The sequence below is a fragment of the Labeo rohita genome, chromosome 13 (genome assembly GCF_022985175.1).
Source record: "Labeo rohita strain BAU-BD-2019 chromosome 13, IGBB_LRoh.1.0, whole genome shotgun sequence".
Taxonomy (NCBI): Eukaryota; Metazoa; Chordata; class Actinopteri; order Cypriniformes; family Cyprinidae; genus Labeo; species Labeo rohita.
In genome coordinates this window covers 29,121,425-29,136,766 of record NC_066881.1, presented here as the reverse complement: position 1 = coordinate 29,136,766, position 15,342 = coordinate 29,121,425, and the positions used below count along the sequence as shown (strand labels likewise).

The 15,342-nt window shown below is 34.7% G+C and overlaps 1 protein-coding gene across 1 annotated transcript in view; it reads left to right on the top strand.

Annotated features, from left to right (window-relative positions):
* Positions 1-4,005: 4,005 nt before the first annotated feature.
* LOC127174917 (regulator of microtubule dynamics protein 2) overlaps positions 4,006-15,342 on the top strand; it is a 42,644-nt gene continuing 31,307 nt past the window's right edge. The window contains exons 1-3 of the mRNA XM_051125602.1: positions 4,006-4,040; positions 4,801-4,887; positions 6,224-6,651. Coding sequence (XP_050981559.1) covers positions 6,230-6,651 — 422 coding nt within the window. The 5' untranslated portion in view covers positions 4,006-4,040; positions 4,801-4,887; positions 6,224-6,229. The remainder of the gene's footprint in view (positions 4,041-4,800; positions 4,888-6,223; positions 6,652-15,342) is intronic.

Sequence of the window (15,342 nt, the reverse complement as noted above, 5' to 3'; positions counted from 1 at the left end):
CTTTAATTCTAGATTGTTTTTCAAAGTTTCAGATTTTAATGGCAACAAGAAATATTCAAAATCATCCAACTTACAAAATATGATCAAATAATCCATTTATTGTCAAATAACTTCACAAACTTTTAAATAAATAAGCTTTTTTCCTCACAAAATTTAGATTTCAGATATTCGAATAGTTGTATTTCATAAAAAACCATACATCAATGAAAAGCTTATTTATTCAGCTTTCATTGACTCTTATGACTGGTTTTGTGGTCCAGGGTCACATTTTGCACAGCTATTTTTGTAATCAGCAGCGCAAAATTAGTTAGAAACTAGTGTTGGATTTCATTTAGCAAGTATGATGCAAGGACAGGGTGGTGTTATGATGTAAAAGTTTATGGGTGAACTCCTTAAAATGATAATCTTGCTAGTCTGAAAAAAAATCTCACAGAGGATTAGAAAAGGGAATCTTTCTGAGAACTGGCTGATTAAAAGCAATCATGTTTAGAATTTTAATTATGCTTTCAAACAGGCTGTTGTTGAAGGTGCTTTCTGATCACGAAGCATAGAGACAAGATTGTAGCAATGATACGGGGATGTTGCCAAATACAGTACATACATGCTGTAGTTTAATCCTAAAATAGGTAATAAAGTTAAATCAAGGTAAATAAAAGCAAAAGGAAAATAAATATATCCTAAGTAAAATTAATTGAAATGTGCACCTGGCAATGACAAAATTTCTAATTATTTCTGAATAAATATTTGCGTAACTATTACTGTACATGGGTCTTCTCATCTGATGCAAGTCTGATCAAGCAGGATTTTTCTATACAGATCATGGAAAGAACCTTTACTGTACATAAAAGAGCTTTTATATGTGCAACGATTCGTTTCATATTCATCCGGTCTGGAAGGCCAGCTGTCATTGGGCAAGAGGCGTTTTTCACTGCTGAGGGTTTGGTCATCAGGATTTAAAGGTGCCAGAAGTACTGGAAGTACAAAGCAGATTTAGGTCCATTGAAGGCAATGCTGCAAATTTATTCATTCAATTTCTCTAACGCAATATTGCTGTCATTTTATGCTGCTAAGCTTGAGGGTGTGGGATGCACAGCAGTGTTGCAGAGGGAGAATATACTGTTCATGGTATCCATGTTGCATTGAGGAACTTCATCTAAGTTCTTGAAGGTGACCTCATTTCCACAATCCTTCTTAGCTTCAGCATGTGCTTAAAACATTAAGAATGTTACAAAGTTGGTGACATTGCAAGGGCGTAGAATTTAGTAGGGAGGCTAGTGTTGTTGTAATTTCCAACTGATTTGAAATAGGTCATTGATATGACATTCATTTTATCATCAAAACTCAGAATCAGTTAAACCACAAATTGCTGTGTTGCAAACTGATTCACTGTTTCGAAGTGTCCAATTGGATCGTGTGTCACAAATCATTTGATTCAGATCTGGGCGTTGGAGCCTGTATCATGAATCATACGTGAAGTTCTAATCTGAATCAGATGACTCGCAAACCCCTTCCAAAATTCAGATTTAAATCAAATGATTCACGATCCACACTGCGAAGATCAGGACTGCAGAGCACAGATCCTGAATCATTTGATTTAAATCTGAACTTTGGAAGGGGTTTGCGAGTCATTTGATTCAGATTGGAACTTCAGGTATTGCGAATTTGATTCAGATCGAGACTTCAGAGCACAGATCATGATTTGCTTGGAAGTGGCGATCTGAAATGATGGTTTGCGAATCATCATTCAAATTGGAAGTTCGGAGTGCTTATTGCAAATCATTTGGTTTAAATTGGAAGTTTGGAGCGGGTTCGTGAATCTTCTGATTCAGATCGGAACTTCAGAGCGGGTTCACAAATCACTTGATTTAGATTGGAACTTCACATATTGTAAATTTAATTCAGATTAGGACATAGGAGCGCAGATCACAAATCGTTCAGAATTTCCGATCTGAAATGATGGTTCGTAAATCATTATTGAAATCGGAAGTTCAAAGCGGGTTCGCGAATATTTTGGATTCTGATCGGACCTTCGATGCTTGTTCGCAAGTCATTTGATTTAGGTCAGAACTTCACATATCGCGATTTCATTCAGATCGGAAATTCGGAGTGCAGATTGTGAATCGCTCAGAAGTTCCAGTCTGAAATGATGGTTCACGAATCATTATTGAAATCGGAAGTCCAGAGTACTTGTCACAAATCATTTGATTTAGATCGGAAGTTCGGAATGGGTTTGCGAATCTTTTGATTTGGATTGAAACCTCAGAGCAGGTTCACAAATAATTTGATTTAGAATGAAACTTTACTTATTGCAAATTTGATTCAGATTGGGACTTCGGAGGGCAGATCGTGAATCACGAGTCATTGGATTTAGATCTGATCTTCGGAGCAAGTTGGTGAATCATTTGATGTAGTTTGGAACTTCACATATCGCAAATTTGATTCAGATCAGAAATTCGGAGTGCAGATTGTGAATCGCTCAGAAGTTCTAATCTGAAATGATGGTTCGCGAAATCATTACTGAAGTTGGAAGTCCCGAGTATTTGTCAGGAATCATTTGATTTAGATTGAAAGTTCGGAATGGGTTTGCGAATCTTTTGATTCAGATCGGGACTTCGGAGCGCAAATCATTTGATTTAGATCAGAACTAAGTAGAGAAAAGAAGTTCAGATCTCGATTTTTGTTTATGTATGTGAAATTCAGCTAGTAGGAAACACAAATTAATTGTTATAATTTCCAATATTCTCTTTCGAGTAGTCAAACAATCCAAAGAAAACACCCTTAAAACAGAAAGAAAAGCCACTTACAAAATGAAATTATGAAAATTTTCTGTGTGGGTACACTGCCAAACAAGTGAATGACATCTTCATCAGAAGAGTGACAAAAAACAGCAACTCACTTAAATGTCTGACTTATACTATAATGTCCATAAAGTTTTTGTGAATTTTTGAGTAACTACTTAATCTGTTCTTTGACCTTTTCATATTTAAGGAGAGAGCTATAGTTTCCAAAGAATTTAGTAGGGGCGCTATGGCATATCAGTCAGCTACTGAATTGTCCCTAGCAATAATTTTGATCAAACCATTAAATGTCTGTTGTCTGCCGTAATGTCTCAACCAATGCCAAAATCAAACCTGCACCCTTGTGACATTGTCTAGTTTCATTCTCACAAAGGCAAATGAGGTTGAATTTCTCTGCATGCCATGATTTCATATGCACATCTTTCACTACTCACTGTAAGAAGCGGCATGTTTTGAAATATCAATTAGGATAAAGATAAGAATCAATATTTGTGACCCTGGACCACAAAAACAGTCATAAGGGTCAATTTTGTGATACTGAGATTGACCTACCCCTGCTGGTAGATGCTGTAACTACACCATTTGGATGCAAAAGCATCTTTCCTTATTTAAGTATATCAGGTATATTAAGTATAGCACTTTTCTCCAGGTTGTAAAGCAACCTACTTGAGGTTGCTTTACAACAAGCATTTAAATGGACAGTCCACCCCAAAAATGAAAATTATGTTACCTTGTTCCAAAACTGTATGACTTTGGTGGAACATAAAAGAAGATACTTTGAAGAAGGTTGGTAATCAAACCAAACAGACCTACATTGTATAGACAAAAATACTATTTAAATCAGTGGGAGCAAAAACCAGAACGTGTTCTACAGAAAATCAGAAAGTCATACAGGGTTGGAATGACATGGGGGTGAATAAATGATGTCAGAATTTTCACTTTTGGGTTGACTATCCCTTTAACTATAATTAAAACATAAGACAAGGATACAAAAACATAGACAAATTCTATTTAAATTCTATTTATGATTACTCCTCCCAAAATGTTAAGACTAGCAAGGCTAAACTTTGTGTGAGTGCAGTGTCATTAATGTCTGTGCAAAGATGCTCAAAGCCAATCAGCAGCTGAAACAGAAATCATAGTTCAAGGTTGATCAGATATTTGTGTTTATATAGACTAGAGAGAAATACACCAAAGCACTGAGCTCCACAGCAGTGAAGGCCACAGATCTGCTCCGTTACTGTAAGTTTTCCAAACTTTAACTGACCACTAACATTTCTTTGATGGTTAGCGTTTTTGGTCTTATTTTTAAATAGGCTATGCATACACAATTGTGTTCAAGAGATTATTTATGCAACTGTAGAGTAAATTACAGATTATTTAAATGCATGACATGTGGGGCCTGTTTTTGAGGTTAACTTAGTTGTGCATTTTCTGCAAGTCTGTTCTGGAGTATGTTTTTGACGTTGTAAAGTGGTATATATTAACAGTGCACATGCAGACTGCAAGTTTGACTCTGTTAATGAGTGATTTCAATGAACTTTGAATCTTGGCCTCCTCAGGTCATTAACATGCAGCTGCAATTTTACAATTTTAATGATGGTGCATCTTTACAGAGACAATATTCAAAGTACAAAGTATACGATGGCTGCTACCTAAAGGAAAACCCATGAAAACAAAAACATGCATGTACCATGTTTTAGGATTCCTATGTAAAACCTGAATATTGCATCAAAAATGTATTTTTGAGAGTGTAATTTCAAATTATATTTGTTATATTTTATATTATATATAAAAGACCATCTGATACCCTGGTGAAGTCGCAGTACTTTTCCTAATAGAAACTGATGTAGTCTTTTTTTCTTGCATTCGTCCACCACTTTTGTTAGATAATCATGAAATAGCTACTTCTTCTCACTGTTAAACATCCTTCGCTTTTCCGCAAAGGGTTTTCGACCGTACGTTGTAACTGAAGTTGTACTGTATATGGTTGCATTATCAGGGCGGAACGTTCAGTATCAAGCACTGGAGTGACACGGACTGTTTTTGCAGACGCACCGCTGCGCTCAGGAGAGGACAGTTTGAACAGGTAAAAAGCTGCTATTTTATAAAAATGTCGCTGATTTATACTTTTGTTTGATGTTTTTGTTAATGGATGTTTGCTGCTGTGATGCTGTTAGAAGGCTATTTTTATTCTCCGGTACATGTGTGTGTATAGACAGATCGCAAGACCTTGACAGCTGATTATCTAATATAACACTGCTGCGGTTTAAAATTTGTTCTGAACTTTGAAACTTATAGTTAAAGTGAAGTGAGAGCCTGTACGAGAATAAGTATGTGCTTTCGTTATTACTGCTTTGCTTTTCTAAACGTGTAACAGATAAAATGCCACTTGCCTGGGAGACGTTTAATCATGCATTTACAAGTAATAATATGAATTCACATTCCAAAATAAGGGCATATTTTTGTTATACATTACTTTGCAAACCTGTGTTGAAATCTGGGGAAATATTTCGGTGAAAGTTCACTAGACTAGATTTATGCTCTGGTCAAGCTCAGACACCTAAACGTTGTTCAGTATAACTTGATGAAGAGGATAGACATAAAATTAAAGCTTACATGAGGGTGTAAACTTGTCCATTTTGACATCTTTTGATATTTTGATCTTATTGCAAATGTATTAATTTTCCAATTGTATCAAACAAGGTGGAGTGTTTTAGAGTTAGAAACAAACCAAAATACCAAATAACATCACAAATTATTTAGCAGTTCTTCATATTTGCACTTAAAAATCCACACAAACTTTGGTCAAAAGTACAGCAAAAAAAAAAAAAAAAACTGTTATAAGTTATAGTTCTAATATTCAGATTTTATATATATATATATACTGTTAAGATGACCATGAGTTCAAACTGAAAATTATTAGCAAAAAATCATGTTTTGCTTGAAATATTTTGAATTGAAATGCAAAAAAATGCACAGATTTCAGATGAACACATGTATTTATTTATTTATAAATCAGCAGTTCTTCATATTTGCACTCAAAATTCCACTCAAACTTTGATCCAAAGAAAAAACTGTAGTAAGAACTGTTATAAGTTATAGTAATAAGTGTTTTCTGTTTGAACATATTTTAAAATGTCATTTATTCCTGTAATTTCAAAGCTGAATTTTTAGCATCATTACTCCAGTCACATGATCCTTCAGAAATCATTCTAATATTCTGATTTGCTGCTCAAAAAACATTTATTATAACAAAACATTATTATTATTATTATTATTGTTATTATTATTATTTTTACTTTTGATCAATTTAAAGCATCTTATATATATATATATATATTATATTATTATTATTATTATTATTATTATTTTTTTTTTTTTAATTTTATTTTCAAAATATAGTTTTTCTGTTGTCTTTGCAGTTTAGGATGGCTCAAGCGGACAGCAGGGCTCTGGCTTTGGGAGTTCTGGCAGGGGCTGCTGGGATCAGCTTAGCGATTGTCTGCTTCCGCAAAATTGGAGCAGGTGGTGGCAGAGTCCTACACCTGAGCAGCAATGCAGATCACACGGCAGGCCGTCTGGGTCTGCAAACGGGCCAGGCGGAGGTGCTGGATCGGCTGGGTGCTCTGATCCATTGCGTGTCTGAGCTCAAAGAGGAGGTAAAAGCCCTGAAGGATGCACTTCCGCACCTGCAGGACAACGTCAGAGATCAGCTGAGGGGCCGGAGCGGAGACGATATCAGTGCTCGCAAAGCAAGTCCCCTTCATCGAACTCCCGCCAGGAGAAAAAGAGCAGGTGTCTCAGCTAGAAGTGAAGGACAGAGCTCAGAAGAGGCAGAGAGTGAAGGAGGGTGAGTTTATTGAGATGCCAATCTGGCAGGTGTTTCTTTTTTTATTCGTAGAATGACAAAAAATGCTTTTACCTGACAGATTACGTGTTACACAAAGTATCAGCCCTAAACTGATTTCAGATTCTTTGTTTAGTTAATTCGGCTTCAGCCTGTCAGCCAATCAGTATGCACATTTACAGGGCTTCCCATACATGGAAGCAGAATGAAATTGAGAACATAGTGGATCATATATAATGCCACATCCAGCTTCATAAGCAGTTTGTCAGGTGTTAGTTTGTTTTGACAGTAAAACTGTTTCACTTTTGGGAAATTTCAGATGAGCTGCTACCATCTTGCGTCTCTGATTACAACCATCTTACCAGTGCAATGGTATTTTTGTAGGTGTGTGTCAAATTCAGTGTCTAATTTGCAGAACAGATGCTTTAAAAGAGACCTATTATGCACCTTTTTACAATACGTAAGTCTCAGGTGTCTCCAGAATGTGTCAGAGAAGTTCAGCTCAAAATAACCCACAGATCATTTATTATATCATTTTAAAAATGACTGTTTTGAATGGATGCAGAAACATGCTGGTTTCATGCATGTGTCTTTAAATGCATATGAGCTGCTGCTCCCCGCCCCCTTTTCCAGAACAGGGCTATGCCTTTACAGCTCATACATCAGATATTCTGCTAAAACATCTGTTTGGTTTTGATTATCATGTCTATCACTCTGAAATCATGCATTTTAAAACAAATTATTTTAAAGTTCTGATAAAGGATTTTCTGAGCGCACAGAAAGTGGCTGTCACATGGCATGTGAGTACTAAACTAAGTCCTCTTTCATGTCTTATTGCACTTAAACTGTCCAATACACAAAAGTTAATGTTAAAAACATGTATGTTTATATTAGATCTGTGTGGCAGCAGCGTAATACACAGTAAATAAAGCAATAAATCCACTACTCTTTTGTCTCCTCTGAGGCTGGGACTCTAAATAGTGTAAATAGACAGAACAGTTAGCATGCTTTGCTCGAACTTTTGCCATGGCATTAGAACTGTTACACCGTTGTCACTTGTAAAAAAAAAAAAAAAAAAAAAAAAAAGATGGCGCCATGGGTGGAAACGTGCAGAAATCTGATGCACTGTTTTTCACATACTTGCAGAAAAAGGCATACAAAAGCAAGTTACTGGGTTATCCTTTTTCATGTTTTCTGGGTTGGTAGATGCACTGGGGCACTTAAACAGCACAAAAACACTTATACATTTGAGGTCAAAAGTTTATATACACCTTGCAGAATCTGCAATGTTTATTATTTTATCAAAATAAGAGGGATCATACAAAATGCATGTTATTTTTATTTAGTACTAACCTGAATAAGATATTTCACATAAAAGACATTTACATATAGTCAACAAGATAAAATAATAGCTGGATTTATAAAAATTACCCTTCTGGAGCATCAGTGAGTGTTTGAAACTTCTGTAACAGTTGCATATAAGTCTCTCAGTTGTCCTCATTGTGAAAAGATGGATCTTAAAATCGTACAGTCATTGTTGGAAAGGGTTCAAATACAAAAATTGCTGAAAAACCAAGGAATTTGTGGGACCTGAAAGATTTTTCTGAAGAACAACGGGCAGTTTAACTGTTCAGGACAAACAAGGGACTCACAAACAGCTATCACTAAACAAAAAACAAAGCTGTGGATCATCCAGGTAGTAATGCAGTATTAAGAATAAAAATTAATACTAAGTAAACTTTTGAACGGGGTCATTTTTATAAATTCAACTATTATTTAGTTCAAATTAGTTTAAATTCAACTATTATCTATTTAGTACTGACCTGAATAAGATATTTCACATAAAAGACATTTACATATATTCCACAAGAGAAAGTAATAGTTGAATTTATGAAAATGACCCCGTTCAAACTTTTACTTAGTATTAAGTTTTATTCTTAATACTGTTGTTACCTGAATGATCCACAGCTGTGTTTTTTTTGTTTAGCGATAGTTGTTCACGAGTCCCTTGTTTCTCTTGAAAAGTTAAACTGTCTGCTGTTCTTCAGAAAAATCCTTCAGGTCCCACAAATTCTTTGGTTTTTTAGCATTTTTGTGTTTTTGAACACTTTCCAACAATGACTGTATGATTTTCAGATCCATCTTTTCACACTGAGGACAACTGAGGGACTCATATGCAACTATTACAGGAAGCCCTTTAAAAACTACAGAAGATACTTACATGTTTCCCAGAAGACAAAATAAGTTACATTTACCCTGATCTTCAAATTCAAAGTTTTTCCTGCCCCTGCCCCTGGACCCATAATAATTACATACGAGTCTCTCAGTTGTCCTCGGTGTGAAAAGATGGATGTCAAATTCATACAGTCATTGTTGGAAAGGGTTCAAATACACAAAAATGCTAAAAAACCAAAGAATTTGTGGGACCGGAAAGATTTTTCTGAAGAACAGCAGGCAGTTTAACTGTTCAGGACAAACAAGGGACTCATAAACAACTATCACTACACCAAAAAAAAAACACAGCTGTGGATCATTAATGTAACAACACAGTATTAAAAATCAAGTGTACGTTTTTGAAAATGATTGTTTTTATAAATTCAACTATTATTTTCTCTTGTTAACCATATGTAATTATCTTTTATGTGAAAAATCTTATTCAGGTCAGTACTAAAAAAAAATAACATGCATTTTCTATGATCACTCTTGGTAAAATAATTACCATTTTGCAGATTCTGTAAGGTGTATGTAAATTTTTGACTGTATATGTTTATACAACAGTTCTTTCTGGTTCTCAAATATGATTGGCTGAGAGGAGTGCTATATTCTAGCGATATCAGAACTTAAACCATTTCACCACTTATATCACTCTGCTAGCTGTATTTCTCATAATATAATTAAAGATATAATATGTTTTGGGTAAATCTAACAGGCTTTGGTCTCATTGATCTGTTATTTGTTCCAGAGCAAATCGTTTTGGCTGAGGGAAAACAGGGTCATTTTTTTTTTTTAAATCAACTATTATTTTCTTCTGTGGAATATATGTAAATGTCTTTTTCTGTGAAATATCTTCTTCAGTTCAGTACGAAATAAAAATAACATGCATTTTGTTTGATCCCTCTTATTTTGGTAAAATAATTAACATTTTGCAGATTCTGTAAGGCGTATGTAAACTTGCTCTAGGCAAATGTAACAATTTAGAGTTTTAGAGGGATTAAAAGTGTGTGCACATGGTTGAGGTGTGATTCAGTGAGGGATCTGAGAGCGTTCCAAATCATGTGTCGTCTGTACAGACGAGGTGAACTCCACTGCCTCCAGTCATTCATTAGAACGACTGTTAACTTAATTCAGCACTAAGCACTTTACAAGTCCATTCCAGTCTTACTAAATTCTTCTCCCGAAGCCATTCAGAAATATTCTGTTTTGTTATTCATAGCATTAAACTTTAGTTATTGTTATTTTTTGCACGTTATGTTTTCCAGGACCTTAAATGTCCAAAATTATGTTATTTTAAGCCGCTTTGTGCATCTTTGCCTCCAAATACTCCAAATGAAAAATAAAGGAAACACCTGAGGCGTTCAGTTTTCATAAATTGTTTTTGTACGTCTGTTTGCAGTGTTCCTAGACCATGACTGACTTTTGTGCTGCTTGGTTATCATGGATTTGCTTTGAGTAGGCAGGATGTGTTTTAACACCACAATGCAACGCAGAGCGTTGATTCATGAGCATATGTGTAGTTTGGTTTTAAAGCCGCTTGGGTTTCAAAGGAGCGCTCATCTGTCAAAACGGTTTCCTCCTTTCTGTCTCTCTTGAAAGCACCGGCCGATCAATCTGAAAGAGTGACTGCTGAGTTATCACTGCCTAATTTTTACTGTCTCATGTAGGAACTTGTAATTTCTGTCACAGTTACATTGCTTGAGTGCAATCACGTCACAGCTTGCCTTAGTTGTTGCTGAAGGATGCTAATACTTGAATGTTTAAAACGAAACCATTTATTATATTTGATTGCTGTAGATGTAGAAAAAAGTTATTGTTTACACAGAGGCAGACAGGTCCGATCACATATGTGTATGATGGAAGTAATTAAATGAACTGCTCTTCTAAATGGAGATATTTTTTTATCTGTGAGGTTGTCTAGTATTGCTGTATAAGTGTTTTTAAAGATGCAGACGGTAAATCATTGTGTTTAGAGTTTGATTGAACTGTGACCACAGGTGCTCAGGCAAGGAAACTTTGTTATATTTAATAATAAGTTTATTTGTGACTTAATGTGGGGTCTCATCTCAACTTGAAACCTCATCTTGATTGTGGTTACCTGCCGATTGTTCATGATTTTAATAATGATTAAATATTTAATAATTATTAAATGTAACATTTGCATGTTTTTAGGATGTTATTAATTATTAGGTTTATTAGGATTATTAGGTTTATGAGTTTAATAATAAAAAACAAAAACAAAAAAAACCCCTAATAATTAAACATTTTAAAAAATATTAAAATAAAATAAATCATTTTAAAATGCAGTTCCTTCACAAACACCAGTTTGGGAAACCTTGACCTAATAAAGGTTTTAATGCTCTTCATGTTGTTAATAATGACAAATGGAACAACAAACTCTTTGTATGTTTATATCACTGTTGTACAATATTGTCCTATTTAAATTAATGTGATAAATGAGTTTTAATAAAAGATTATTTTACCTAAAATATGTAATTTAGTGGATTGTGTTACAAACAGATTGCAGTTTCTAAGTAATCTACCCAGCTCTGTATAAAATATAAAATATATAGTAAAAATATATAGTTATTATATATATATAATGTATTTTAAATACGTTTCTAATGCTTATCAAGGCTGCGTTTTTTTTTTTTTTTATTATTAAAAATACAGAAAAAAAGTTTATATTGGGAAATATTATTACGATGTAAAACAACCTGTGATGCTTTTTTCCAGGATTCTTTAATGAATAAAAAGTTAAAAAAGAACCGCATTTATTTAAAATAGAAATCTTTTCTAACAATATACACTACTGTTCAAACGTTTGGGGTCAGTAAATTCTTATTCTTTCTTTTTTGAAGGAAATTAATACTTTTATTCACTAAGGATGTGTTAAAAAGTAATAAAAAGTGATAGCATAGATTTACATTGTTAGGAAGTATTTATATTTTGAATAAATGCTATTCTTTTAAACTTGTTATTCATCAAAGAATCCTGAAAAAAAGAATCATGGTTCCAAAAACATATTTGGCAGCACAAAAGTTTCTAACATTGATAATAATAAATCAGCATATTAGGATTATGTGACACTTAAGACTGGAGTAACAGCTGATGAAAATTCAGCTTTGCATCACAGGAATAAATTATATTTTAAAGTATATTAAAATAAAAAACTTTTTTATATATATTGTAATAACATTTTGCTGTATTATTCTTATAAAATGTGTGTGGATATATGTGTATATTTATTTATTTATTTATCAGAAAGAAGTATCTTAAGGCTGCATTTATTTAATCAAAAATACCGTAAAAACAGCAATAATGTGGAAGATTTTTACAACTGAAAATAATTATTTTATATTTAAGTGTATTTTTAAAAATAATTTATACCTGTGATGAAACTCTGAATTTTCAGCATCATTACTACAGTCTTCAGTGTCACATGATCCTTCAGAAATCATTCTAATATGCTGATTTGCTGTTTAGGAAACATTTCTTATCCTTGTTGAAAACAGTTGAATTGCTTAATATTTTTATGGAAACCCTGATACATTTTGTTCAGGATTCTTTAAATAGAAAGTAAAAAAACAGCAATTATGTGAAATATAAATATTTATTTACTGTCACTTTTGATCAATTTAATGTGTCCTTGCTGAATAAACATGTCAATTTCTTTCTTTAAAAAGAAAAAAAAAAAAACTTACTGACCCCCAACTTAGTTAGTACCATTCCAGAGGAATAAAGACTGGTTTGTGTGTCCAAACTCCAGGGGCTGCATCTGATGAAGTCATCTGAATGTGTGCACAGCCGGTGACTGTTGGGATGGTAACCATGTTTCCCATGAACAGCTCTCCTTTTCAAAGTCTTCACACTGTGTTATGCATATTAAACACTTATTCAGTTCTGTTCGGGCAGTGGAGGTGTATCACCATAACAAGTGCACAAACCTTCACTTTTTATCTGTAGGGTCTGTCTAGGCCATTTTTAAAACTCAGTTGTATCTGTGCATAAAAAAAGCTGTGTATGGAAAAGCTTTTTGCAAGGTTTATGTTTTGCAATATCTGTTGTTGTTTTTTAATGCTGTTGTTTTTTTGTTTTTGGTTTTTTTTTTTCATCCAAAAGTTTAGAGTAGGCACTGCACCCTCAGTTCATTGTGATATGTGGCCGATGAACAGGAGTCAAATAGTGGACGGGTGCGAATTGTGCTGGAATGAGAATAGAGATGAGCTTTAGTTCTGGTATCAGTTCATTAGCACCTCCGCTGAGAGAACATGCTCATCAGATGAAAAGACTAAGAGGATAAATTAATGTATGAATGAAAACATTCAGAAAGGGGAACCCCGGCCCCCCCATGTGGCATTTTCATAATTGCAACCAAGGCTTTGACAGATGGAAATGTTGGTTAATGTTCAGATCCAAGCGTGCAGCCAGATCCTTGACAGTTGTTGATCTTTGCTGAGGACGGATGTAAAACGTGCTCTTGATCCTACAGTTCTGCTCATGGTGGCCACACAAAGAGTGAGATAAAAGATTGGCATCGAAATAATCCCAGTGGAAAACTATGTTTTTCCTGGATGTGGCTACATCCTTCAATCCAGACAACTTCAGAAGGAAACACGATGCATTAAGAGCCGGGCGGGGGCGGGGGAAATTTTTTAATTTGAAGATCTGGGAAACATGTAAGTATCTTCTGTAGCTTCTGAAGGGCAGTACTGAATAAAAAAAAATATGATTTTTAGGCAAAATAAGAATAATGTACACATCTTCTTTCTTTTCAAAAGTTTTCACCCCCCTACCGGCTCTTAATGCATCGTTTTTTCCTTCTGGAGCATCAGTGAGCGTTTGAACCTTCAGTCATAGTTGCATATGAGTGCCTCAGTTGTCTACAGTGTGAAAAGATGGATCTCAAAATTATACATTCATTGTTGGAAAGGGTTAAAATATGCAAAAATATTGAAAAACCAAAGAATTTGTGGGACCTTAAGGATTTTTCTGAAGAACAGCAGGCACTCTAACTGTTCTGGACAAATAAGGGACTCATAAACAACTATCACTAAAGAAAAAAAAAAAAACACAACTGTGGATCATTCAGGTAACAAAACAGTATTAAGAATCAAACTTTTGAACAGGGTCATAATCCACATAATCCATAGAAATGTCTTCTATATGAAATATCTTACTCAGAGGTCAGTACTAAATAAAAAAATAACATGCATTTTGTATGGCCCCGCTTATATTGGTAAAATAAACATTTTACAGATTCTGCAAGGGGTATGTAAACATTTGACCTCACTGTACATAAAAAATAAATTTAGTATTTTGTAGTTGCCTGCTTGTGCTGCTTTGTAGATGTTCAACTTGAGTTCTGGATGACATTGGAGAACAAGAGTTGCCAGTATACGTTTAGCCATAACAAGGGTTTGATAATGATATGATTTCAGACAGACTGATGAGAATGGCCAGAATGACTCAGATCTCTGGCAGTTGATGTGTAACTGTAGCCCCTTAAATCAAAAACATACTGTCAGAGTGCTCAGTTAAGATTAGAACGCCGCTCAGTCACTTGCGCTCCAATCACAGAGCGTTTCTTTGATTCCTGGGGCTGTGGGTGATTTCCTTCTTGTATGTAACACTGAAGTGCCCTCGGAGGTTCCAGCTCCAACACATCCCTGCAGAACTATCGCTCCAAGTCTCGAATGTTCTCACGAACCATGAATGACGCAAATGCTTTAGGTGCCAGCTCTTAATGGAAGCCTTTTATGTTTTCACTTTTTCTCAAGTCTTTCATTTGTACCTTAACCTGTAATTAATGTTTTTACACACTCATCTCGGCTGCTGAGAGTGTTCGCGCACACCTACAGTCATTGAAAAGGGACGTTTTTTTGAAGGCTGTTAAAGTTAGGCAGGTATTGCGTGCCATGTTGTAAGAAAAATAAACAACCCTCACAGTGTTTTTACATGAAAGCCTTCAGGTGTCAGCCTGAAACCGACAATCCCAGTAAACAATTAATTTGCCTGCTTCACATGTGCACAGATCCTGTGGATGTTTTGCATGCAAACACTTTATGAATGCATATCCATTTCTATTGTCGTGGCCTGAGCTTCCCAAAAAGGTATCGTTTAGGTTAAAGATACCATAAAGCATTTAAAAATCCACTTTGCCTCTGTAATATCAATGTACTTGGGTCCGTTTTTATGTCTTGATTTATAGGAATAGTTCAGCCAAAAATTAAATTTGCTGAATATTACTCATGCTCAGTCCATCCAAGATTAAGATGAGAACACATTTGGAGAAATTAAGCATTAGATCACTTGCTCAACCAATGGATTCTCTGCAGTGAATGGGTGTCGTCAGAATGAGAGTCCAAACATCTGATAAAAACATCACAGTAATCCACAAGTAATCCAATGACTACAGTCCATCAATCAATGCCATTTCTGGCAAAAATGTCCTTCTTCTTGTTAAAAGACCTATTTTGT